Source organism: Alligator mississippiensis, chromosome 11, assembly GCF_030867095.1.
Source record: "Alligator mississippiensis isolate rAllMis1 chromosome 11, rAllMis1, whole genome shotgun sequence".
In the NCBI taxonomy this organism is placed as follows: Eukaryota; Metazoa; Chordata; order Crocodylia; family Alligatoridae; genus Alligator; species Alligator mississippiensis.
Window position 1 is genome coordinate 12,487,924 of NC_081834.1, and position 26,621 is coordinate 12,514,544.

General features: G+C 45.8%; 1 protein-coding gene across 9 annotated transcripts in view; it reads left to right on the top strand.

The window, feature by feature from the left end:
* AKAP13 (A-kinase anchoring protein 13) overlaps nt 1-26,621 on the top strand; it is a 321,421-nt gene that overhangs the window by 53,499 nt on the left and 241,301 nt on the right. For 8 of the 9 annotated variants that reach the window (XM_059714583.1, XM_019477513.2, XM_019477515.2 and 5 more), the window contains one exon: nt 20,649-20,743. In XM_059714583.1, coding sequence (XP_059570566.1) covers nt 20,743 — 1 coding nt within the window. In that variant the 5' untranslated portion in view covers nt 20,649-20,742. Of the gene's footprint in view, nt 1-20,648; nt 20,749-26,621 lie in introns of all 9 variants that reach the window. The other variant, XM_019477514.2, reaches the window with a different exon arrangement.

Here is a 26,621-nt window from a genome sequence, read left to right on the forward strand (position 1 = left end):
CTAGACAAGAAAAAGCATAATCTAGGTTTAGACCTTGCTATTTTCTGTGCCTTGCCCTGCTGCTCTTGGGTATTATGGGGAAGGAGGGGTCTGGGAATAGAGCAGGAGCTGAAAGCAGTAAGGTGAATCGAGGGCAGAGCGAGAGGCTTAACTTGTAATTTCCTTGCTTTTGTTGGTTCAAATCTGACCCTTTCGCTTTAAAAAAAAAAAAAAAAGTTTTGTATTTCATTTCCTTAGTTGTATAAGTAATGGGAGAGGTGGGTAGAAGGAGCTAGGGACAGGGGTCAGGTTTAGGACAGACAAAAATAAAGCAAAGCACCTGATTTTATTTTATTTTATTTTTTACTCCCAGCAGAGACCTGCATACTTTGAGTAGGCCAAGAAAGATATAAAAGTGGTTGTCTTCTGGTTGAATGCTTGAAAGCTTTTGGATTTAGCTGGCTTTATAGCTTTCTGTGCAGCCCTGGAGTATCTCCCTCCCTCCAAATACCTTCTGGGCAAGATACACTGACCCTGACTAAGCCAATGTAGCTGGAAAAGAATTGGGCTCAATTAGGCAGAGAAAAACAGTCATTCTGGCAACCGAAGGGGACTTCTTTCTTTGGCTCCTCGGAGGCTAGCTCCCCTTCCCAACCATAGCACCGTGCCTCTTTCCTGTTAGTTCTCTGCCAGCTGAAAGATGGAAGCAGCAAAGGAAAATAAATATGCTTCAAGCTGTGGAAACATTACCGAAGACAAAAACATCCTGCGTGTTAGAGCTAAAGCTCCATTTTTAATCGCACTCATGAGTATTGGTAGGTGGACCTCTGACAAGGCATAGGCTTGATGCTAGAGTTTCTGGGTGAAATCTTATGGCCTATGAAGTAAAACCGAGTAAGCATTATAGCCCCTTCTGGCCTAACATCTGTTTCTTTCCCTAACCGCTTTCCCCAAATGTAATATCTGTTTAAAAGATGGTGGCACTTCCTAGAAACAGGCTTGGGCATGGGGGAAGCAGACTCTTACTTGCATCCATATATATGTATACAGGGATATATACAGGATCCCTGTTGCTTAATATCCCCCTGCTGTTTATTCCCCACCTGAGGTTCTCGAGAGATCCATTTTCGTGGCAGCAAGCAGAGGAAATGGCTTGTAGGAGCAACTTCCCTCATCTTTAAGTTACTGGACAAAGTGGTGTTTTTCTCTCTCGGATTAGTGGCTGGTCCTTGATTTTCCTACTGTAAGTCAATTCTTTCTTTAAAAGGGAGTCTTTCCCAAACAATAGCAGAAAAGTATTTGTAAGACAGTAGGCCTATTTATTAACTGAAACTTTAAATCTAAGAGTTTAGTAATTTTAGCTGAGTTATCTGGTACTTGTGGGATTTCTTATTAATTATTCCTGTAAAACGGCACTTTTTAAAAATGAAAATGGTCTGTGGACAGAGATATTTAAAATGGATACTCCTTATAACTGTTATGGCTTGCTTACCATGAAGTAAACCCATTGCTTGTGAAAGCTTATGCTGTATACATCTCTGATTTAGTTAATCTGTAAAGTGATATTCTACCCTCCTTTCTTGCTTATCATGCATTTTCTTGGTCATCTCTGCTTTTGCTACTACTTACTCCTGCTGTCTTCATAATCCTTTTTACCTGTACCATTCAAGATTAGTTTCTTGATAACAGCTACACGGACCACATTGTTTTATCAGCTGCCATGAGCTCTGACTTGTTTGCCTGCCACCTCTAGGGTTTACATCCTTCACAGCTCTGATCATTTGGAAAGCATAGTTCTTCCTGGAGTGCAGTTGCGTCCTCTTCCTGGGCACATGCGATGAACTGGCTTCTTTCTGTGCTGGTTTGCATCAGGGCTGCAGGTTAGGGCTCTAGATAAGCAATTCTGGATGTGCTATTGGGTAGTTTGTGCCCTGAAGGGTGTGAATACTTATTTGCAGATGCTTCGTTTATTTAGGCAAGAAAAATGCTTCATTACTTTAGATGCAAAGTCTTTCCCAGAAGATGATAGGCTTTAGAAGATCTGCTGTGGTCTCATCCCAGGGTCACATGGAGAAAGGAACAGAAGCAGCAGAAAGATGATTCTGATGACTCTACTTTAGTGGCCAGTACCTAGCAGAATCAGTACCTCCTTAAAGGCAACCTAGCATGATGGTGGACAGCATCATCTGGCCATATATTCAGGCATGCCCCCTCACAGCTTTGTAGCCTGATTTTTGTCCTCTCCTTCACCCTCCTGCCTTTCTCCTCCCCTCTCCCCCGCCACAAAGTACTGAACACCTGCAGCTCCTGCTGACTTCAGGGGGTAATCAGTACCTCTGAAAAGCCAGCAGTTATCACTGTTTTGGTCCGTGATGGAGTAGTATTGAACTTAGACACAACTTGAAAGGAGATGTAGGGCACTCTTGATTAGCTTAGCCTTGCAGATTGAGCTGTCTATAAATACACCAGGTAGGTAAACAGCCAGGAAGGAGAAGAGCTGTTCAAGATAAAAGACGGCGCTGGCACAAGAACACATGGCCACAAGTAGGTTTAGGCTGAAAATGAAAAGAAGTTTTTGTTCATCAAAGGAGTAAAGCTTTGGAACAGCCTTCCAGTGTTGGGTGAAGGGGCAAGAAACCTGAATTGGCCCTAAGATGGAGTGCGATACATTTGTGAAAAGAATTACCTGATTTAGCACCTGTTGTTGCAAAGCGCAGGACTTGTTGACCCAGGAGGTCCCTTTGAGCCTGACGCTCCTGTTTCTGAAATGAACTACTAGGTACATGTGAATCTGTCACTTAGTGTAACGCAAAAGGCTTGCAGGTGAACCTGGTTTTTATTCTGCTGCCAAAGCTCCTCCTCTGGGTCTTTGCTTACAAGGGTGGGCAAAATACAGCCTGCAGTCCAGATCCAGCCTGCCAAAGGATTTTGTCCAGCCCACAGTGGGTCCCTCAGCTCCACCTGGCCCAGGCACAGGTGGCAGCCTAGGCTGGGGTGTGTGCAGTTGGTCCCATTACTCCCCAGATGTGCAGTGGGGCTGGGACAGTGCAACGGCCAGACTTGCTTCCTGGCAACCCTAGCAGCAACAGCTCCTTCTGGCTGCTGCTGCTGCTGCTGGACCTGGGTCCACTGCCTGGGCACCCCAGCCTGTCTGCCTGGCACCCACCACTGGGGACACCAGACAGAGCGGGTGGGCAGGGCGTTCATGGAGACCAGCCTGGGACCTGCGCAGGCAGGGTATGTGGCCGGGTGGATGGGATGGGGGTCATAAGTGGATGGGGAGCAGTGTCTGGGACCATGGCAGGTGGGCAGGGCCAGGGCTGAGACTGGGATTGGGTGCAAAGCGGAGATAATGTGGAGCCAGGGCCCAGGACAGAGCCGTGATCTGCTGTGTAATATCACTGCGATGGGCACTGGTTCTGCAGGCAGGGGCATGCAGGGAGTGGATTATGGCTCTTCCTCTGGCCCCGGCCCCATGCTGTCACAGCCCCAGGATCTCAATTTGAGGCCTGGCCCTGCCTGCCCTTCCTGCTTCCAGACTTCACTCTCCACCCACTAGTGGCCCCATCCCATCCACCTTACCAGGGTCCTGCATGTGTGTCCTGCCCAGTCAGTGTGGGGTCAGGGCCCAGGGCAGAGCCTCCATCTGCTCCACATGTCCCCCTGCCCGTGGAACTGGCACCCATTGCAGGGGAATGCAGGAAGCAGATTGCAGCTCTGCCTTGGGCTCTGGCCTTGTACTATCACAGTCCTGCAGTCCCAGGGGAAGAGGGGAGTGCTGACCCGGCCCACAGCAGCTCACCAAAACTGCCTAAGTGGAGCCGGCCCATAATTGCCCACTCCTGCCTTAGAGGATCTCTGGCCTAGGAGTAGGAGGTCCTGAGTTTTTGGTCCTTTTTGTCTCCTTTGGGGGAAGGGAGGATGGAGGGGTGGGTGTGTGGACGATAAAACCTATTTGTCCTGTTATTAACATGAGATACAAGAGCGGCACAGATACGGCAAGGAATTTATGAATATAGAGCAACTTGTGTTCCTTGCCCTGAGGACTGTGCTGTCCAAGACCCTGATTTGCTAAAGACTGGCCATGTGCTTAGTTCTGAGCATATGAGCAGTGCCTTTAAACTCAGGAAAGCCAGCAAATTCAAATATCCTGAAGGCTTTTTGTTTTCAAAGAGATGTTTCTTTTTTATTATTATTATTTTTTTGTCCTTGCTTTGCCTTTGCAGTAGATCGTTAATGGTACTGCTGGAAGAGGCAAGAGATTTTTAGATCATGATTTTGAGCAGCGTTGCAACAAATAGATGAGCCGTGGCTGCTTGTATGTGGGTAGTTCTGCATTTGGGAATGCACTGTCCATGTGGAAATATGGGGCAGTCTTTAATTTTCTTATTGTGTTTGTATTAAAATAATGCCAGCAGACCCCAAAGATCAGGGCCATATTGTATGAACACACAATTTGCAAGTATTTTGAATGCAGAGCAGGGAGAATTTATTGCTTGTACCCATGTTAGAGCTGAGCTCTAGATGTCTTTTTAGTAAGGTCACCTTTTTTCTTGCAGTATTCCATATGTTTTATGGAGAAATCTCAATGGACACCTGATGAACTCATTATTGGGCTCATCTTTTGGTACCAGAGCTCTGGTCAGTGGTTTAACCAAAGATTTATTTACTACTCGAGACTGTAGTGCTCTCCTCTCAACCATCGCTTGAAAGGCGGATGCTGCGGTTGTGTAACTTCATGTTCCTGTTGGGAGCTTCAGCCATTAGTGAAGGACTCCGAATGATTTTCTTGCTGCTGAAATTGTTAGCAGTCTCCTCCCACGAGGTTTACAAGCGAACAAAGGACTGGCAAAAATAAGATATACCTACTTCCTTTGAAAAGCGTGTTCCCCACTGTACCATAAGCCAAAACATACGATGCGTCACAGAACTTAACAATACAATAACTTCACTGGCGCTGTGAAATGCAGCAGAAAGGAAAGCAGTGAGGATGTAATGGTATTGCCCGACTACATGATGCAAAGTGGTAGCATGTTTGTATAGCTTACACAGTGCTGATATTAATTTTTGAGGCCCAGGTGACATGTCCATCCATTGGCATCCTTTTCATTTCACTTGCAGCTTCAGCTTGCCTTTTTTGTGTAGCCTTTATAGCAGTGTTATTGGACAAACTCCGGGCATTGACCTCCACCGTGATTAACTAATTCATTTCTGCATGTCCCTTTGTATATAATACACAATAGCATTTCAGGAAAGCTGCTTGAATATGTTACCATTGCAACCCTTCCTGTCTCTTTGGGGCAGCAGAAAAGTAACAGAGTAAAAATGATTACCAACTGAATAAACTTGATTCCTCTCAAAAAGTGTTGACTGAAAGAGAATCAAAATAGCAGGTCTAGTTCTGGGTTTAGGATTTTCAGATAAAAGGTGCCTCTGTAGTTTCAAAGTGTTAATTTCCAGCTTCCTGCAACAATATTGTAAATGATTTGATCTAGGGCAGTTAATCCCACAAAAGGATTGTAACCACAGTACCTAGAGATAAGTTCCACTTAAGGGGAAAAAAATGATTTTGTAATTTAAATGAAACAAAGTATAAATGAGCTTCAACTCTCCGTGATAAGCCTTGAAGTCGGTGATATTTGCACAAGAGACAGCGAAAAGACTTTCATAGTAAAGGGTCCCCTTCTTCAGAGAATGTTTTTCAAGGTCTTAGAAGGATAAGAAGTTAAGTGTGTGCCAGCACGTTTATTAAACTTGCGCTGCATGTGTTAATGTAACCAGGAACAAACTGTGCCTTTTTCTGCACAGAGCAAAGCTAGAGGCTTTTAAAAAAATAATTTTTAAATAGATGTTGTTTGTTTTACAGAGTCTCTCCCCTGCTAGCTGCCTTTCTCTACCCCATTTTTCAACATTAACCTTGTCATTAGTATCAAGTTCTCTCATCCTTTGTGGAATGTAGAGGGCATATCGAATGCTACCTTGGAAAAGTAATAGCTGAGGGGGGAGGATAGGAGTGATGCATGGAAGGCCAAACTTGTGCACAGGAATGAAATAGTTTCAGTTTGGATTTTAAAAGGAAAATTTTGAACAGTTTTTTGTTTTCCAGGTGAATGGGTAGTAATATTCTTGTGTTTCCATAATAGAGACAGACTTTTTATGGTGAATGGAACACAATGTTGCTTACTTTGATATAAATCTAGGTATTGCTGGACATCTAATTGGGGCTTTTTATCCAGTAAAAGAGAAAGCAAACCAATACCATTCCCCTCTCTAATTTCAGTACTGGAGTTTCTTACTCGGTTGATTATGGATGTTGTGAGCATCCACTAATGTTTGAGCCCTCGTGTAATTTTCATTAATACTTCTTAGTTCCAGGACAAGTCCAACACGTTTCATCTATAGATCTCTGAGCACTTTACCAAGGGAGGGCAAAGTTATACTGCTAAGCTGAAATCTGATACCTGCACTTTTTGGCATCTAAAATGCAACTTAGAAGGTGCTGAACAGCCATAAAAAGGGGGGGATTTAGAATGAAATGCTTTCTCACTTAAAACATAATACTTTTGTAATAAAGAAAAATCATTACTGTTTGGCAGGTTTTCTACATGGGGAGGGAATCCCTTCCAATACTAACCTTTTGGTCATGACCACATCCCCTCCCCACTCTCTCATCCTGGCTATCAGTGTCTGACAAATGCCTAAATAACTCCATCCCTCATCACGGAGGCTTGTGGATGACCCCTGTAGATACTGACCCCTTGCTGACACTGCTTTTAGAACGGGTTCCAGCTGGGAGTTCAATCACACAACACAGCCCAACTGCAGTGACTTCTGCAAACTTTACTGCACTGTTTTCACTTGTGTTGTGTGTCAAGGAACAGGATCCTTTTCTGCATAATGGTCTCCTTGTGCTACATGCTGAAAATAGCAGTTCTTTGTGCTTGGGAGAAGAGAGCAGAGTGCAGTTTGGACAGTTGTACCTCGTTTATTTGTTGTATTTGGAGTGTGGGTCAGGATCAGACTTGGGGGAAGGACGGAGGCTCTTTGTTTCATCTTTTCTCCCTTAATCAGTGATACTGATGCTAGACTCCCTTCTCTAAGGTCCTGATACAGTGCAAGCAAATGTCACTGCCATTTTGCTTGTTTAATGTCAGACGGGGGTTGTGGGAAAACAGGTATATTTTCTTTGCTAGCTGCCGGAGATCCTTAATAGTTGAGCTCTCGTGTAACGCAGCATGTAATTTGAGATGAAGTCGCAGATTTTGGTTGCATCATTGGACCTCCTCTTTCATTATTGGTTTAGGAACATTATACAGGTCTCCTAATTCATATAATTACATTAAATGCTACACAATCCCAATGACATGTTGTTTTGAGCAGTAAAACAATTTAATTCTAAGGTTGCCTGGTTGGTGTTCAGCAAATCTGGGCAGGTCTGCACCATATTAAAAGCAGATCTTCCTGAGGTTTAGGACGGTGGGAAGCCTATAGTTGCCTTTTTTTTCTTGACGAATTTTTAGTAATCAAGTCTTTGCACTAGCGATTAGGATGGTAGCCGGGGAGTTGGAGACCAGGGTTCTAGTTTCAGTTCTGACCAAGCTAGGACAGGTCTGCTGTGTGACCAAGGTCACTTCACTTTTCTGTCCCTGTGTTCCCCTCCCACCATCTGTTTACCCTGTAAAGCAGGGGTAGGCAAAATACGGCCCGCCAGTTGAATTTGGCCCACCAGGCAACTTAATTCAGCCCACGGGCACCCACCAACTAATTGTACCCCACCCAGGCCACGTGCTTCACTCGCACCCTTGTGGGCACAAGGGCCTGTCCTAGCCAGCACGCATTTTTTTGGGCAGGGCTATTGCTGTCACTGCTGCAGCTGCGGGAGGACCTGCTTGGCTTCCCCAGTGTCCTGGCTACGGGCAGCAGGTAGGGAAGCGGCTGGGGTGGGGAGGGAGCAGTAGCTGGGCGGGAGCATGGGGCTGGGGCTGGGGCTGGGGCTGGTGGTAGCGTGGAGCCTGCATCCAGATTTGGGTGGGCAGAGTGTGGGTGTGAGGGAGGTTGGGGGGGGTTGGGGACACCCCTGCTCCCCATGGCACACAGGCCCTGCCACTGGTGGCAGCAGCAGAAGGTGGTAAGCACTTGGGGTGCTCGTGCCCCATGCAGGTGCTGCTGCCTGGTGGCACACAGCTCCAGCCAGTGCTGCACATAGTGGTGAGGAGCGCATCTAGGCCAGCCCGCCTCTGCACAGGGCTCCCTGCAGCACACGTGCATCTCCGGGATAGTCCTGCGCGATGGAGCCGGCTGCCTTCTCGGCTCGCCGTCATGCAAGTCCCTTGACTCTGGCAGGAAGCCAGGGGGAGGCTGCCCTCTACTTCTGGCAGAGTCTTGGGACCTGTACAACAGGGAGTGATGAAGGCAGCAGGCTGCATTGCATGGGGCTACCCCTGGTGGTGCGCGAGTGCCAGGAGCTGCATGTGCACCATGGGGAGCCCCATGCAATAGAGGTGGGCTGGCCTGGCTGTGGTCCTCGCCACCATGTATGGTGCTGGGCGGAGGTAGGCAGCAGTGCCTGTGCAGGGCATGAGCACCCCAAGTGCCCGCTGCCTGCTGCTGCTGCCAATGGTGGGGACTGTGCACCATGGGGGGGAGGGAGAGTTTGTGTGGGGGTCCCCACACCCCCCATCCTCCTTCACACCCACACTCTTCCCCCACAACTTTCCCCACATACCCCGTTTCCCCTACATACACCCACTCACCCCTAACCATGCCCCACACCCCGACACACAATATACAAGAGTAAGACTTTCTTCTTGAGTTATGCAGTCCCATCTACATACACTTCACAAACACAAATCACAACAAAAATATTTTGCAATAAAATTAAAATATGTTATAGTAGGTGTTTGACGTGTAATGTATGATTTGGGTTTTTTTCTGGTTCCAAGATAGCAACCATCCCCTCCCAAAAGGAGTAGTTCTGGGGGGCAAGGGGAGGAACTTCTGGTGGCAGGGGTTGGAGTGGGACTTTTGGTTCCAAGATGGTGACCAGGAGGTGGGGCACCTGTTAAAGGGCAGAGCTACCTTTGCAGCCTTCGACAGCTCATTAAAACTCGTTAATCTGCCTTCCAGCCAAAATAATAGCCCACCCCTTCTGTAAAGAATGAAGCAAAGGGGCTGTTAGTACAATATGTACAGTGTTGCAATTTTTGGAGAAGCCTTTGGGCACTATCATAACAGAAATAAATAGCACATGTTTGGGGAGAGGAGAGCCTGCCCTTTGGGGTTAAGAATGCTACAGCCATGTAAAATATAAGCACTGAGGCAGAATTTAGGCTTGTATTTCAGCTCACCCATTTTACTAAATATTTGATTTGCTTCAGAAAGCTGCTCGGTGCTTGTCACTGGCTTCTGTTCACAGCATGAGTTCTGATAATTTAAAACCTGTGGTTCTCCTAATTTCTGGCCCAGTGGACCCTGATGTATCTTTCTCAAACTTGTCAAAAGAGGGAGGACTGCTGTCATCCATGGACCACCAGTGCTTCATGAATACGGTGCTCAGGGGCATTCTCCCATATTCAAGGAGTGAGGCCAGTGGCTGTTCCTGTTTGACCCTTCATGGTCCTTAGCCCCGTCGCTGGTTGGACATTCGGTCCTCCACATTGGATATAGCTACTGGTCAGTAGAGCTTCAGGATGAGGGGTGGGAGTCAGGATCCTATTGTTACCAGATTTAATGTTAGGCTTTAGATAGTGGCACTGAATTCTTAAATGCTTGAACAAGAATAGTTCGTTCTCTGAAGACAGCATTTATTGAGCACAATTCTCAAATTCAAGCATATGACAAAGAACAACAAAAATCTTCACTTAATCTAAGGCAGCTCAGTAAGACACAGTGAGAACACACACGACTTAGTTTAACTTAAAATGCAATATAATAAACCAAAGAAGACAACAGAATGCCTTTGCATGAGTCTTACATAGTCCCCGAGGGCAAAGGGATTTGGAAAGTCCTTCTGGGGAGTCTACAGGTGGTCATAGGTGTTTGAGTGGAGATCCTACAGGGCTCATCTCTGCCTGGGCTTTTATAGGCGAATCTGTACCTCTTTCTCTCCTTTGGGTGCCTTGACTGTAGTCACATATAGCAAACCTCTTGTGTATAGCATGCCTCTCGTACATTCATTGTATTCCAGTCTCTCACCTCGTACAGGTACTGCTTTGACATGTATATGTAGTCTTCTGCTGTCTTTGGCTATTCCAGCCCAAGCAGTCTGGACCTTCTCCTGCTCCCTTAGCTCTGTCTCTGGTGAACACATGTGATGATTGTGCCAGGTCTTTGCCAGCACTGTGGAGGAATGCTTGGGACAGAATCTGGGAGAATGAGGCCTGGGTTGCTAGGTAAGTTGTGTGTGGTCTAAATGGAGCCTTTTCAGTGACAGTGGCTTCTTTTTAAGGAATAATGAATTACCGTCATTCTGCTTAAGGGCACTTCTATTAAAGAATAGCACACTGCAAACTTAACTTGTATTGTTGAGATCCTCTTGCTCAGCGACACCTGCGTAGAAGCTCAAGTACATCCAAAGAATGCAAAGTATTTCTGTTCCTGGAGGGCTGCACACTTGTGGTCTTTCAAAAATAATTTTTAAAAAATGTATTTGTGCTTGGTTTCGGAGGGTGAAAGGGGGAACCTACTCTGGGCGGGGGGCAGTGTTTTCATGTGAAAAATAGTTTCTGGGGCAGGTCAGTGACAGCATCTAAGCGATGACCATGTTCCTGTAGTCCTCAGCTTGCTGCTGTTTGCACTTCCTCCATCCTTCCTGGCCTGCAGGTGGGGATTTATTTTGGGCTCTGGCCCATGTTAACAGAGGGGACAACCTGTTTAGATTATACTCTGGATGTCATTTTTAGCGGAGACATAATTCTTTTTGTCTTGTACTAACAGACAGGGGGGCCCATCCCCTGGAAGGGAAACACTAACAAACACAGAGGATCTGTGGCAGCGTTCAAACTGTTTTGTCTTGTGGGAATGGCTGTAGGCTGGAGCCGTTATCGCAGCTTGACACAGCTTGGAGCTACTTGCCAACCAATAAAAAGACAATATGGTTCTTTAGGTGGAGATAGAGGCTGGGTCTTGGTGTGAAGATTATAGTGTTCAGACACCTCAGTTATCCGTGGTGGGCTCTTTTTTATTTAAAATCCATAAGTTTGTAGAATCCAGGATTTTAGTATCCTCCCAAAGTGGTGGTGGTGGTGTTGGTGAAGCAATGAAAGGCCCAAAGCAGACACAATTCTACAAGTGGTTTGGGTTTTTTGGGGTTTTTTTTTGGGGGGGGGGGGGTTGCTGCCCCCCACCCCTTGTTTTTAAATCAACAAATCTGAGTAATGGTAATTTAGCATCGAGGTTTGGCAAGACTAGGTCTTTGGGCCCAATCCTGTTCTCTATGGCTGAATGCTCTAGTTGGGCTTAAATCCCCACACAGTGTTCGGGTTGTGCTGGTTAAATGCACAGGAAGACACGATTCCTGCTCCTGGGGAGATCTCTTATACTAAGATTGTCAATAGGTGATCCATTTTGTCCTGAGAGAAAGCCCTTTGCCTGGGATAGCGTACAGGTGAAAGTCTTCTGTCCTGTTTTAAGTTCCTCAAGTCTGTGGGATAAAATATGCCAGCGCTTCTTCCTGGGACACGGCTGTATGCGTCTGTAAGGTGACTGGGCTTTTTCTCCGGAGAAGTCAGCCAGGCGCTGTGCTCCTCTCTGGCAGAGGAGAAGGAAAGGGCCATGTGTCTAAATGACTGTGCTGCTCATGGCTTTGAGCTGGATCAAGCCCTGGGACAATCAGGTCTGTGTCAAATGAGATGTCTATTTACAGCCTAAATGGACAAGAAGGAGAAACAGTAACAGAGCCAGCCTGTAAAATAAATGCCAAAGGCACGCACCTCTGTTTCTTCCAGGTTCTGTGATGCTGACTCAAGGTGGCCGCCTTTCACATGACTCAGTGGTTGCAGTGTCAGATCAGTCTCCAGGTGTGTCTTGGGCACATTCTCAGCTCTGTGCTCTTAGGGGATGTTAATGTTTGTGGGTTACTGTTGCTTTGTTGCCTGGCCTTGCCTTACCATGTCTCTGTGGATCAGGGGTGCCTGAATCATCATCACGCGAGAGAAGCTGGGCTGGCGTGCTTCTTCCTCCCCCCCCGCAGCCCCATGGGAGTCTGGATGTAAAGCAGAGATGCCTGGCCTTCTCCTCGACTATAGGCCTAGGCAGGTAAATCTCTGCCAGTGCTATGCAGAGTTTAGAGTTTCAGAGGTAATAGGGAGAGCCTCTGCACAGCATTCCTTTCTCGTCTAGTTCAGCAGCAAGGCCCGCACAAGTATTTTTGGCTTTGGGTTCAGGAAGGGGACAGTAGGGATACATTAGGAATAATTGAACTGAGAATGAATTTACCCGAGTCCTTGTTTAACCAGTATTATGGGGTCCAGTTTATGCCTTGACATTACCACTTACCATGCACTGTGGGGTGAGTGATCAGGAAACTTTTTAAAAATCACTAGTTTTCTTTTGCTTGGTGTGGAACTAGAAATAGTACAACAAAGCCAAAAACCCTACTAGTTATATGAATGTAAGAGAAACCTTCCTGTTTTTACTATAAAGCATGTGAACCATATTCTGTTCTTGGTTACACAGGCAGTAATATAACACCTTTACGTCCAGTGGAGTTGCTCCAGATTTATACCAGTTCAAATGGAAACAGAATTCAGTTAATTTTTTTTTATCTTGCTGCATGTTTGTGCACTACTCTTGTAGATCTGGTTTTGGCACCTGTCGCCAAGCAAATGCACATAGAAGCAGATTGTTCTGCTATGTCTGTTGTGTCACTGTTGCACATCAGTGCTAAGTTCTGAGCATTATCTGACATGGCTTTCCAGTCCAGGTGGGTCTTCGCTTCATGTGTGCTCAAGTAAGAGGGAGTTCAACTGCATGAACGTGGCTGTCCATCCTCCGATTCCTCATGAGGAGGACATGGTAATGGAGACTGTCCCAAAGTCCTTCCCTAGTCTGCATTTGAAAGCATGGTCTAGATTACAGGCCAAACTTTCAGAAGATTTCCATGAGCTGTCTTGGAGAACCAATAGGCACTAAAGAGGGTACTCCTTAACCAGGAAAGCATGTGTATGTGTGTCGGGGCATGCAAATTTGTCTGGCCATTCGGGGCATGCTTTCACTGGCATGATATGGTACAAACTTCTGAGGGGGGTTTACTGGGCATGTCTACACATTCAGTTAATGCACCTGCATTTTCTGCACAGAAAATTCAGGCTCATTACAGTGCTATCTGGCTCACATCTACATGTGCAACCCCATTGAGAGCAAATTGAGGCTGACTGGAGCAACCCAGTCCAGGTCTGTTCCTGCCCTGCTCTGCCCCCCTGCAGCTGCCAGGAGGAGCTCAACGCTCTCCTGGGTGCCAGCTCTAGGCTGACAGAGGACACAGGGCTTAGCCCTGAGTTGTGGAGGGTTTGGCGGGGGGAGCTGTCCCAGCTCTGCAGGCAGCTGTGTTCCAACGTGGGGGAGATCAGGCTGCCCCTGAGTTGGGAGGATGCCAGGATGGGAGGGGGAGAAGCTGTCTCAGTTGGGTGGGCAGCTGCTTCCCAGCCATGTGGAGATCGGGACCCATCCCAATCTCCATGTGGCTGGGAGGCAGCTGCCTGCCAAGCTGGGACAGCTCTCCCTGCCCTCCTGTTCCATAAGCCGATAGAGCAATTTGCTCCCAGTTAGTGTCTACACGTACGGAGCAGCACATCAGTCAGTACACCGTTTTTCTAGTACCTCTGTTTATAGGTACTAGAAAACGGTGCATTAGACTAATGTATTACACAGTAATTGCTGCGCACAGTATACAATGATGTTTACTGTGCATTAGATAAGTCTAATGTGCAGTAACGTGTCTCATGTAGACGCACCCACTGTGTGGGTCAAAGGTGTTATAAACTTTATTCCAAAGGTTAGGTTGTGTGTCAGAACTGTAGGGTTGACCTAATTAGGGTACTTTGGCCAGCAGGTGGTCTCAGCTATAGCAAAAAACCCCAAAGAATCGGTGATTCATCTTATAGGTCATTAACACCCATTTTTATGCATTGTCTGAGTTGTTGAAAGCTTAATTACAGGAATTCCAGACACAGTCTGAGACAACTCACTGTACATGTCAAAACCACGGAAGTTTTCAAAACAAAGCTGGTAAGGTTTCTCAAAATATGCTTAAGAAAAATATGTTTCTCCGAATGCTTAAGATAAGGAAACAACTTGTTCTTTATAGCTTTATTAATGCCTGCTTTTAACTGGCGTGCTTCTGAGGCATGTTCTGTTTCCTAGACCCATCTTGGGGAAGAAACCAAAAAGTGAAAACCTGCAAATGTTAAGGTTTGCTAGACGTTTCCTTGTCATATGGTGATTCTCCCGCTGACCTTATTTCAGGCTGGTTGGTGGATATTTACAGCCTTCTGTCCCAGAATTGATGGCAATCACCTTTTTTAACCTTGGATAAGTTGTTTCCTGGAGAGTGTACCATCTTCTGGTACGCGTTTCCGATTATAGCAGTAGAGACGGGTCCATCGAATGCTTGCTCCATCACCTCTAAGTCCACATGAGAAGCTGATCTCCTTTATGGTACACATTTCTGACTTGGTGCACAAAGGGGTTTTAAGTCACCAATCTGACAGAGTGCAAACTTACTTTCAGCATTGGCATTATATCTTTACAAGTGTGCAAGTTTGCATCCCATCACACTAAGCCTGGCCCCTAAGTGGTTTTCATTAATGCATCTCTGGCATAGACATGAAGTACCCTGACCTTCTTAGCCTGGGTGCCTGCTTTTATGCCTGAACAATAGACTGGGCAGTATTTTGGCAGATGGGGCAAAGATGGAGCCAAAATAGGGTGTGCACTGATTTAGATTCAGTTCATGTTTTTATAGATATCTTTGCTCCTTTGTTCACCTGTTGCATCCTGTCTCTTATACAGCCTGCAGACTGTCTTGGAGTAGGGACCATTTTCTGTCACTTGTCCATTGGTTCAGATTGGGAATCCTCAATGTTTTTCTCATAGCGATATTTCATTTGAGGGCCATATGAAAGATGTCACTTACCACTCTGGGAGACGCCCCTAACTAAGATGCCAGTTGATGTGGTTAAAGATAAAGCTTCTTTATCTTGGCTCAAGCTGTTTGCTAAATCAATAAATTAGTCTCATAGTAGACTTAACTTCTGCAACCTTCCTCATTCTTCTGGCTTCGGCATCACTGTAGATGTGGCAGTGCTGAGAGCACAGCTTAAAGCAGCACTACAGAAATATTTTGGATAGGAACCGGTATTTGATCAGTGACTGTTCAAATGCTCTTAGCTAGTTGCTGTGAAAGTTGATATGCTCCATTTCATTTAATATCACAACTGTCCTTTTACATAACTTGGCCTTTTAGCTTGGTTTCTGCATCTTTTTCATTGCAAAATCCTTCAGTGGGCAGTGTCTATTTTGTATACTTGATAGGTCAAGTTAATCTCTGATACCATTAAACTGACTTTGACTAGGCAGTATCAAAGGATGACCTGAGCTTGTTGGCTTTTTATATCTTTTTTTTTTTTTTTGTATGCCTTCTGGAAACTGGGTGTCAATTCCTTTCTCTGACTAAAATTGAAAATTAATTTCATATTCTCACCTTACTACCTGGTAAAGATTCATTTCACATTTCCCATTCTGCAAGCAGCTCAGTTTAGTTTGGTTGACATCCTTTTCTTGCCATGAAAAGCTTTATCCTTAGAAACTGAGAGCATCCCTCCAACATATACATATAGAACCAACCCAAAGAAGTATATAGAATATATATGTTTTGGTTGGTTGTTTCTGTGAAAGACAAGTTTTACAAACAATGGTTATGTGACCTACACAGAACTAAACTTTCACTTGACTTACGAGTATTTTATTGCTGTACCCTATACCTCAAATTCCTCATGTATAAAATGTATTTATTACCGTCTTCCTTTCTACAGTACTTTTCAGCAGTAGATCTTAATGCCAAGCATTAATTTATCTCCTTTTGGTGTCATTCTTTGAGTTGCATTGCTGCTGTCTTCTTCCCTACCTCATTCTCTAGCGCACCCAACTTTTCCCTCAACTTTGTTTCTCTTCCACTAGCCATTTTCTTCCTCTGCCTTGTCCTGCAGGTCACATTTTTCCATGGGTGTCTCTTCTTGTCCAGCAGTCTGCCCTCTGACTCCTCCAGTTCTGCAGATGCCTGCAAATCTTGTGTGGTCTGTGCAGCCTTCTTTTTCCTCTCCTCTATCTCTTCAAATCCCCTTCTGAATTCCTTCTTCTGTTTGAGTGCAGCATGTTGTAAAGGAGCCTTGGCTGTGCTTTATCTTCAAGGCCTTGGCTCTCTTTCCAAATAGAACCTATTGCACAGGCCTGCTGCTTCAGGAGTCTCCCAAGTCCCTCAGACAAGTAAAGAATCAAACCTCAATCAGGCTTTGGGATGGCAAGTGGGTGTGTATGTGTAAAAGAAATTGGGAAACCATAAATCCAGCAGCTATTTAATAGGTATAAAGGGAAGCAACTTTAGAGATTAGTTCATATGAATTATTTTGGAATAAAATAGGGTGAGAATTGAAGGTAGGTTAACTATCCCAGAAGAAGTTCATGTAGGGGATTTAAAAAAAAAAATTTGGAGTAAGAAATGCTTACACCAAAAGCTGTCCCATAGAAATGTGTTGTTGTTTTTTTAATTAGCTATAGTGGAATTGCTCCATTTGTAGACACTCTTTAGATCGGGACAGACAATTATTTCAGGTGGAGTGGAGGGCCGCTTACTGAGTTTTGGCAATCTGTGGAGGGTTGCGTGGGGTAACCCTGCCCCTTGACAGTGCCCCGCCTCTTGGTTGCCATCTCGGGACCAGAAGTCCCACCCCCTAACCTTTGCCACCAGAAGTCCCTCCCCTTGCCCCTAGAAATACTCCTTTCAGCAAGGGTTTTTGCCATCTCAGAACCAGAAAAACACCAAATTATATTCTAAAAACGAAACATCTACAACCTGCGTTTTTTTAATCGAATTAATTAATTTTGTCCTGTACATGTTTGTGTAGTGTACACAGAGAGGATTGCACAGTAGCTTAAAATGAATTCTGACTCTTGTACATTGTGGAGGGATGGGGGGTGAGTACAGGTTGGGTGGGGCTGTGGGTGTATGGTGGGGTGGATAGGTGTGGCGGGTGAGGGAGCACTTGGGTGTGCGTGTGGTTATGTGGGGTGTGGGTGGCTGTGGGTTTTGTGGGGGACGTAGCTGGGTGTGAGGGGGTGTGGAGATGGGGGCAGTGCAAGGCGGGTATGTGGGTGCATGCGTGTGGTGGGGTGTGCTTTTGGGACTCACCCTATGAACACACATACACTCTGTGCTTCTCTCACTGCATGCACATGCACACGCGCATGCACACCCACCCCACCCTCCTGCTCCTGGCCCTGAGGTACCAGTGTGAAATCATATGGCCCATGCAGCCTGGGCCCATGTGATGCTGGAGCAGGTGTGCAGGGAAGCAGTGAAAGCCAGGGCAGGGTGCCGGCCTGGCTTTGTTCATGAGTCCTGCCAGCTTTCCCTGGGTCCTACTGCCCCTGGCTCCTATCATTTTTGTAAATATTATCTTGTATAATATTTATCAAAGCTAGGAGCAGTTAAATATTAATTTTCTACACTTTTTAGGTGCCCCGCAGGCCAGATAGAATGACCTAACGGGCTGGATCTGGCCTGCAGGCCATGTTTTGCCAGCTCCTGCTTTATATGGAGAATGCTTTATCTGACTGGGCAGGTATAGGGTGGTAATGTATGGGTGGCTGGCTCCTTTAAAGGAAACTTTATGCATCTGTGTCTAGTTAGTTATCTAAGACCATTTTGTTTTTGTTTCCTTCTGTAATAATGTGTTCTAAAATCGCTCGAGAAGAAAAGGAGGAAATTTTATAGGCTGCATTACTGCTCTTTGATTTGCTAAGCTGGCTGATCCACTCCGCTCCCTGCGACATTCCAGGTCTTTTGGTGATTCAGAACGTTACTCACTATTTAGTTAACCAGTACTAGACACACCAGTGTTGTGTATCTCTCTGTTGAGATATTTAATTAGTTTTGAAGGCCTTTCTCTATAACTAAATTATACAAAGAAACTTTACCCTTGCTGACTTCATATCGTGTCTCTAATATGGGTCTTGGCTTACGTAATTAGTCATAGTCAGTTCTGGCTTGAATAAGCAAACCAGTGTATTTCAATTAATGGTTATACTTTAAAAGATAGTACTGGAGATATGGAACAGTGCAGCGACATTTGTGTTCCAATGACTATTGGATTGATTTTTGGCCGGTTTACAAATCACAGATGTCTTCTATACTAGTGGCTTTCAACCTGTGGTCTGCAGACCCCTGAGGGGATCACAGACTCTGTGTAAGGATGAAAAGATGACTATGATCAATCAAATGTATTTGAATATTCACACTTACAGTTCAAAGGGGTTTGCACCTCTATTCAACATTTTTTAGGGGTCCGCAAATGAAAAAAGGTTGAAAACCACTGTTCTGTACCTAATCTGCAGGCTGACGGGATAATTCTCTCCTCCTTCCACCAATTTACCAGTCATTAAAAATATTCTTTGATGAGCTTGCAGGTTAATACTATGTTTTTATAGAAGTATTGGGATTGGGAGCTCTTTTGAGAAATCTGATTTCTTTGTGTGGCTCTAATTGGAATAAGAACTAAGGCATCTTGTCATTAGTAAAATGAAGACAGCAGGTATCTGAATACACAAGGATAGTGAAATGAAGCTGGCTTATATGCAGTAGAAATTTGCTATCCTGCCCAAAAGGCCTTCTTCCTACCTCTCAGCAAAGACTTGGGAGCAGAAGCTATAATGTAGTCTCTTGTCAGCTTGCAAAACGTTGAACTGTGCAGTCACAATTTGGTATGCTGCACTTGTGCATTTAAATGCGAAAACTGTCTTTTGTGATGCATTACTTGTATGCATTATAGGTTAGCTGGATCAGTGGCTAATGGGGTTTCCTGCCATTACTGGGTTATCCCCTTGTCATTGCTGTGATTGCAGCTGTACTCTTAACTTCAAATTCCCTCAAGAATATTATTTCAGTCCACAATGAATACCTGTTTATCTCAGTGTTGTTAGTAGAGACCACTGAAGCCGGAGGTGCTTGTCTCCTGTATAGCAAAAGAGAGTATATTTATGTTGGGCTTGGGTTTTGCTCCTACCAGCTAAAATGTGCATGGGAACAATCTCTGTTGTGGTAATCTGGGACACCCTGGTGACTTTGATTTAACTAATAAGATGCTACGCATTAATTATCTGAATCATTAACTGACTTTTCTCTATGCTTACCTCTCTGAATTTAATCTTTGGGGCTAGGAACAGAAGTTGCATATAAACTGGTTTTAAGTGATTGGGAACTGCTTTCTATCTGTAACAGAACAGAAGCTCAGTACACACAAACTGCTTTCAAAATGGCCAAAACTAATTTAAGATAAACCTGGCTGGATGTAGTATCAGACTCAACTGATTTTGGTCAAACCGGTTTATGGAACTTCTATCCTAGATCTGTTCCTGGTTCAAGTTAACTCTCAGTCCTCCAGCATCTCAGGGTGCTTTGCAGCCCTGGGCTGTACTGTCTGCTCCAGTGGAGCAGGGACTGCCTCACCCCTCTGCCCTTTTCTTGCCTGTGTCCATCAGCCCATAGGGATGGGGGGTGGGGGCAGAGGAGCAGACCCCTCTAGCCAGGGTCTCCACAGCATGTGGGGGGAGGGAAAGCCCCTGTGGTGGGAGCTCTTGGATCTTTGCAGCCTCCCCCATCCTCTGTCCCCCTTCCCAGCTGCTGATTGCTTCAGCCACTGCCACGGGAGGGAGGGAGAAGAAGTGCTCCGGGCTGGATGCCTGCTCATCCAGCCCAGCGTGGGGACACCATGGAGCCTTTGCCTTGGGGCTACCCCCCACCCCAGCCAGGGCAGCCCCAGGGAGCTGTGGGGAATTCTTCCCCTCCTGAACCCCAGGGCTGCTTGCCTGAGCTGCTGCAAGCCTCAGGGATAGCTCGGAGCAGCCTTAGGAAGCAGAGGGAAGAATAGATGGGCATCAGCTTCAGTTCCAGCTTGAGGTTTTGATGAAGGTGAAGGTTTCCTTGGAGAAAGTTTGAATTCCCTTAGTCCTGGCCACTGGCATTCTTTGAGCATCTCCAAGCTCCCTGGCTGCAAGGGCTTGCATACTGTCTGCGCTTGTCCTCCTGCTGGATTTCTTCCTCGAATAAATGTAGCCTGTAATTGTAAGCATTTCACTTGGAACAAAGCATCTTTCACATGGATATAATTAAGTCTCTTTATTAAAGTGGGCAGGGGCAGAGAGGTTGCCTTCCCCATCTGCATGCTTGTTGGAGCAGTAGAGGAAAAAGGAGCCGTTTGGTTGGTCCCCTCTTTGGCATGTTCTTCTCGAAACTTGAAGCTTTGCGTGTTAATGGCAACGTGCATCCTCTTGCTGACCAATCGCTAGCCAGGTATTCGAATTAGCCTGTTCCACTTCAGCTGTCCCCGGGGTGCAGGACGTGTCGGGAGGAACCTCTGCCAGTACCCCCATAATGATTACCCATTTCTCTCTTTCAGGACACGTGTACCGCTTTCTGCTCTGATTCTCTCTGCTTGATTCGGAGGTTTTGGGAGGAGCCGCTGGAGCTTGCGCACTGCTTCATGCAGTTACAGTAAGGTTAAACATTGTTGATCTGCAATGAGTAGATAATAGCTGAGGTTGCCCGTTTTGTAAAGCTGTTTCCTGACTTGTCTGTTGATATCAGCACCTTGACTACGTATCAACTCATGCTTTATAAACTGGCTGAATGCAGGCTGTGGTAAAACTTTTACTCTGTCAGCTGTATGTGTCATGATAAAAAACAAGGTCAAGGCTGTTGCATTGAAAGGGAATAATGACAGGCATAGGTGTAGGGGATTCATAAAGGTACCCAAACAGAATAAAATAACAGCTAGATGGAGCACGGCATATTTTGTGTTCAGTATCTGTCTCATAAGTAAGCTCAGGTCCAGAGTTGCCAGGTCTAAAATTTCCCACTGTATCAAACAAGAAAAGGTGTTTCACTCTCCACAGGTGGGGTTTTTCTCAAACATGCTTAAGCATTGATACCTGGGATTTCCCTGCCAAAGCTATTTTATACCAGTCATTGCAAGGTTGTCCCTTACAGGAGTAATATTTTTAACCCGAGGCTTCTGCAACATCCCGCTGGAGTTGAGATCGGAGTTGTCATCCTGAACCAAGGCACATGTTTTTCTCCAGCTCGTATGTCTCCCAGGGCAAAGGGCACTGCTTCTGTAACACCCATCACTTTCTAGTTTGGTACCAGCACCAGGCCCAGTCCCTCCCTGTAATAGGCTCTTATTGTTGGAGCCAACTTCTGACTCTCCTGCATGTGTCAGTCCCCTAAGTCTAGGTAATCACTGTCGGTTCTTACCTCTAGTTCACCTAGGCACACTCATCAGTGCAAACCCCGTCTAGTGCCCTTTGTGAGCAGTCTGGTAGCCTAGACCCTGGAGTTGGTGCTCCAGCCTTCCTGTATCCCCCAGTTTTAGATGCATTTCCCCCAGAGCACAGATGGCTGTGGGAACTTTAAATAAGTCCCCAAGTCTTCTGTGGAGTGCAGCACATCATTTCCATGTTCAGAAACCTACCTTTGAAGGTATCAACCGTGAAGTCACTGCAGTGCAGTGAATTTTCACTAAGGATTTTCAAGCGTCAGAAGTCCTAAAGCCTGATTTACGCTTTGTAGAAAACATGAACCTCCTTTGAGTAGGAGGGATTCTCCCACCAAATGTACCTATCTTCTCTAGGGTCAAACTTAGTTCTTTCCTGGAGGTTGACTTCACTGTTAAGTCCTCTAATGCCTTGACAACTAAGCTTACGTTTTCTCACCCAGATGGACTCTTTCTGCTGGAAATGTTTGTGCAAGGCTCTTTTTAATCAGGGAGGGTCAAACCTCCTCCTTATGTACCTTGGTGGAGCTAAGTCCTCATTCTTGTCATAGTGCATCAGTGGAGTTGGCTCAGTGGCTTTATGCCGTCTCCTGCTGACAGTTTTGGTTGACAAAAGAGTCCTGCATCAGTATGTCAGGGTGATAGATCATGCCATCCTCCCACAACCTATGACGAGCTACAGCTTAAAGCTGTGCTAATTGTTTTCCTGAAAGAAAGAAAAGAGCAATTGTATAACTTGCAGTCCTAGTTAGTAAGAGGGAGCAACAAACCTTCCAACATACTGTCCTTTCAGTTGCACTGATTATTTTGGACTGGATTTTTACTCTCTCTTTGGGGAAGTCAGTGCAGTTGAAGGAGGGACTGGATTCCTTCAGTAGATGCTTTATTGTCAGTGTTTTGGAAGGATTTCTGACTTAATGGAATCCACTCATTCTCTCAGTATACTTTTGAATATGCAAAACCTGCTAGCCTTGAGCAAAAAGCTGTGAGTTCTGTCTTTGGAAACGAGACCTTTCAGCGCTTCTCCAGCTCTGCAGAAAGAGAGAGAACCGCAGTGCCTCTCCCCCCACCCAACACTGAAAACTTATCACATCCTCTCTTCCTGCGTCTAACCTGTTTTACCCTGTGCAGTGCCTCAGATTTTCCATGGTCTTACCCAAGAAAACTAGTGCTTTGAAAACTGTATGTATAACAATTTTGGGTCCAAATTATTTGGCATAGTTGAACCTTAGCAGCTGGATGGATTAATCATAAGCTGCTGTTAGTCTGGGGAGACAAGCATTTATTATTGTAATTATTTTAATTTAATTTTCCCTTTTGGACAGTGGAGGCACAAGAACAGTATGCATATTTTAGCTCTTGATAGTCTTTTGAGTAAGAAATAAATCCTTAGGCTTGGCATCTAATTTAAAAAGAGAGAATTCCTTTGAAGGCATGCATGGCTGAAAACCTGGCTTTGTAGTTCACCCTGAACCCCTGATACCCCACCCAGTGTGGCTATGTGCATACAAGAGGCTTATGTCTTCTGTCCCATAAGAGAATCAATGTAGAAAAGACAGAGTTTGGACCCCCTAAATTCCCGTTGCACTGTATTCACAAGAAAAAACTGTCAGGTCTGTTTTAGCTGCCAGTATAGTCTGCTCCCAGACAGGCTTTAGAAGATTATTATTGTTTCTGGCGTGCAGCAAGCCTGAGGTTTTTACTGTGTTCATTGTTCTGAAGCAAATGGGAGTCTCTTCCTAAGAGAGTGACTCAGCAAGGGGGAATAATGCAAATTCCTGATGCTGTCTGTTGCCATCTTCCTGCTCTCCATAGTGCCCGCGTGCAGGCCGCAAGGAAACCTCTCACCTGATGACTTCCTCCCAGGAAACTGCAGTCCCAACACTTAAGATTTCTGGGTGTGCCTCCTCCATGCAGAGTGTAGAGGCAGCTGAACTTGCATTCTCCATGCCCTTTTTCTTTTTCTGACTTCCTTTTTCCTCCTCCCTAAACTGTATTTACAAGGCAGAAAATGTTTTAATTTCATTTGTAATTTAGTAGTCAATTCACAAAGTTTACATTTCTATATGGAAACCTTAAAAATAGCCATCCAGGGCTGCAGCAAGGACCACCCGTACACTGCGAATGAATTCTGCGTTAGACTGCACTGGCAGGAGTTCCCTATGTGGCCAGCTCAGCACACTGTTGGCTCCTCAGCTCTGTACGGTTTCTGTTGTGATCTCAGTGTTTAAAGTTGTTTAGGGGGGAGAAAACCTCCTTGTCTTAGATCTGTGAACAGGTTTTGAGGGGGAAGGGAAGGGCTGCAGCTTCCACTCCAGCCCTGAGCTCGGGGCAGCCATTGCCCCATCCTTCCAGCCTCTAATCCATGCCTCTGCCTCCCCCTACTCCTGCTGCATACCTTCTCATCACAGCTTCAGCTCTGGCTGGGGCCCTGCTGCAGCTCGGAGCACGTGCTGGATCCAGGCCTCTGCCGAGGCAGGCAGCTGTCTCCAGCTTCAGTGTCAGGGCCAGAGCCGCTGTCACCGCAGCTGCTGCTACATGGGTGAGTGGGGGCCAAACCCAGCATGTGCTTTGTGCTGCAGACTGGATTGGACCTGAGTCAGAGCTGGAGCTGTGACAGGGAGGTAGGTGGCAGAGAAGGGGGAGGTGTGGGGAGGGGTCATAGCAGGGGGCAGGCAGAAGAGAGGGGCAAATGGTTGGGGGTGCAGGTGTCAGGGGCTGCAGGTACGGCGGGGAGGGGCAGGTGCCTGGAGAAGGTGGAAGGCAGGGCAAGTGGTAGGATGGCCAAGCAGGGGGGCAGGTGCCAGGTGGGCAAGAGGTGGGAAGGATAGGAAGTGAGGTGCAGGGGTCAGGCCACTTGACTCCCTGGCTTGCCCTGTTACACTGGTGGTTGGGGCTAAATTAAGACAAGTCTCCAATATTAGGTTCTATACATGGAGAATTGTAACAAATAGATACATTTTCCGTGTCTAAAATTTGAAGTAGTCTTGGATTCAGGTAAATATGGTACATTCTCTAGTTTGGATTTGTTAAACCTGATCTTAACTGAAGTTTAACCGTAACATACCCGTGTTACTGGAGCAGCATTGGAGCTCTTGGCTGGTGCTTTAGTGCATCTGTCAGCATTTTTTTCTAGGTTGTAAGTGGGTAATCTGGGTTTTTTTGAACAGCCTGCCCTAAAAAAGCTATCTAAATAGAGTGGTTATTTGCTGTGGCTGCTTATATAGATGAGATGGAAAGCATTTTAAAAGACTGCACGGCCTCCGTTTTCTCTGCCTGTGTCTCAGCAGCAATATGTGGGTTTTCTTATCAGGAATTTCCCATTTTGATGTAATTGCATCCCACAGAAGATTTCTGAATGGGTGGGGCTGTATTAGATGTTTTTTTTAGAGGGCAGGTCATTTCTGTTTCCCTGTTTTTATTCTTCGTCTCTCTTTAACTGCATGTCTGGCGTCTCTGTTGGCACCATGCATGTACTGCATGTACAGTTAAAACAAGGAACAGTGAGCAAATTCTTTCCTATGCCCTTACGCCCAAAACAGTGCAGCTTGTAGGGGTGAATGGAATCCCTTATGTTTTTTGATCTCTTTGTATTTCTTGGTCTTTTGGCGAGGAACAATTTCCTTCTCCATTTGCACTTGAGTGGAGCTCCACGTTGAGGATTTTAAGGTTGCAAAGAAAGTGTGTTAGAGGTGACAGATTTCTATGTCCTGTTAAAACTGCTAGAGTGGTTGTCATTCAGGCCCCAGGAGGTGCTGCCTTCTCTCCCCAGGTTGGACAGGAATTACTGGAGCACCTTAGGGAGGTGCGAAGGAACTGTTTGGAACTCCCTAAAGGACGTGGGTTGTTCTTTGAAGAGACTTTGTACTTGTGGCCTTCTGGGTCTGGTTCTACAGCATCCTACTGACCTGCAACAAACACTCGCTGCTTTGGGCTGAAGAATCCCTGCCGCATGTTTGGCTTTGAGCCTATTTCCCTGGTTTGCCAGGGTCTGATGGATCACAAGAGTTTTGGTTTAGTTTACCCTTTGGAGTGAGTGAAAGGCAACAATAAAGGTGGAGCATTTCTTGCTTTTGGACAGCTGACATTTTTGTGCAGAAGTGGTTGAATGGAGCTAACACAACCAGTCCAACGGAGGGACCCCAGGCCAGACGCCTTCCCTAAATACCACTGTCCACAGATGTGGAACAAGTCCTAGGAGAGGTAAGCCTCAGAGAGCAGAAGCTTTTTCCAGTGTAACAAAATCAAGAGGAAGGTGCATGGTCTATGGCAGTGGTTCTCAACTTTTTTAAGATGTGAGGCACCCTCTGGAAAATGCCAGCTCTTAGTTTTCACTTGCTTTTTGACTACAGGAAAAAAAAGAGCAGTTCTTCTGTTGCAGAGAACTGAGGAAGACCACAACAGGTTAGAATGTTTTTGACACTTTGAATTCCTATTTGAAATCTCTGGGTTTATCTTGTGAATGACATTTATACACCAAAGAGTGCTAACATTGCACAGCATCCTGAGGCACCCTTGAAAGCATCTTAGGGCATCCCTTGGCTTCCTAGTCGAGATTCGCTAGTCTATGGGATGTGGAGTCTGAAAAGAGAAAGATGATGTACATAGAAGCCAGGGTTTATGGAGGTGGTGTAGTTGATATAAGGTCTTGGAGAGAATATGGAGATAGCATGACATTTTCAACTCTACTAGCCAAAGCCAGGTAGGTAAAATGGGTGCATGAGCTTGCTGGAATATACATTTGCAACATGCATGGTAACTGGATCACATGTGTGTGGAAATGATGGGCACTATCAAATGATATGTCTGTGGGGCACCAATGTAGTGCTTCCATGTGAGGTGCAGCGTGCACTCCAGATTTGTTCTTCACTCTCAGCTTGAAGCCCAGGGCGGAGGGAGGAAGTTGGGAGTGGGTCCCTGTTTATTTTGGAACCTTATCTTTTCATTCACTCCTGGTAGCCATAAATCACAGCAAGTGCCAGTACTGCTGAATGCCTATACTTAAAATACCACCTCATTCCATGTCTGTGCAGTATCAAGACTGAGCTGGAGTCTGGGCCACCTGGGATGGCCTGAGTTTTTAGAATCAGTAGTTAA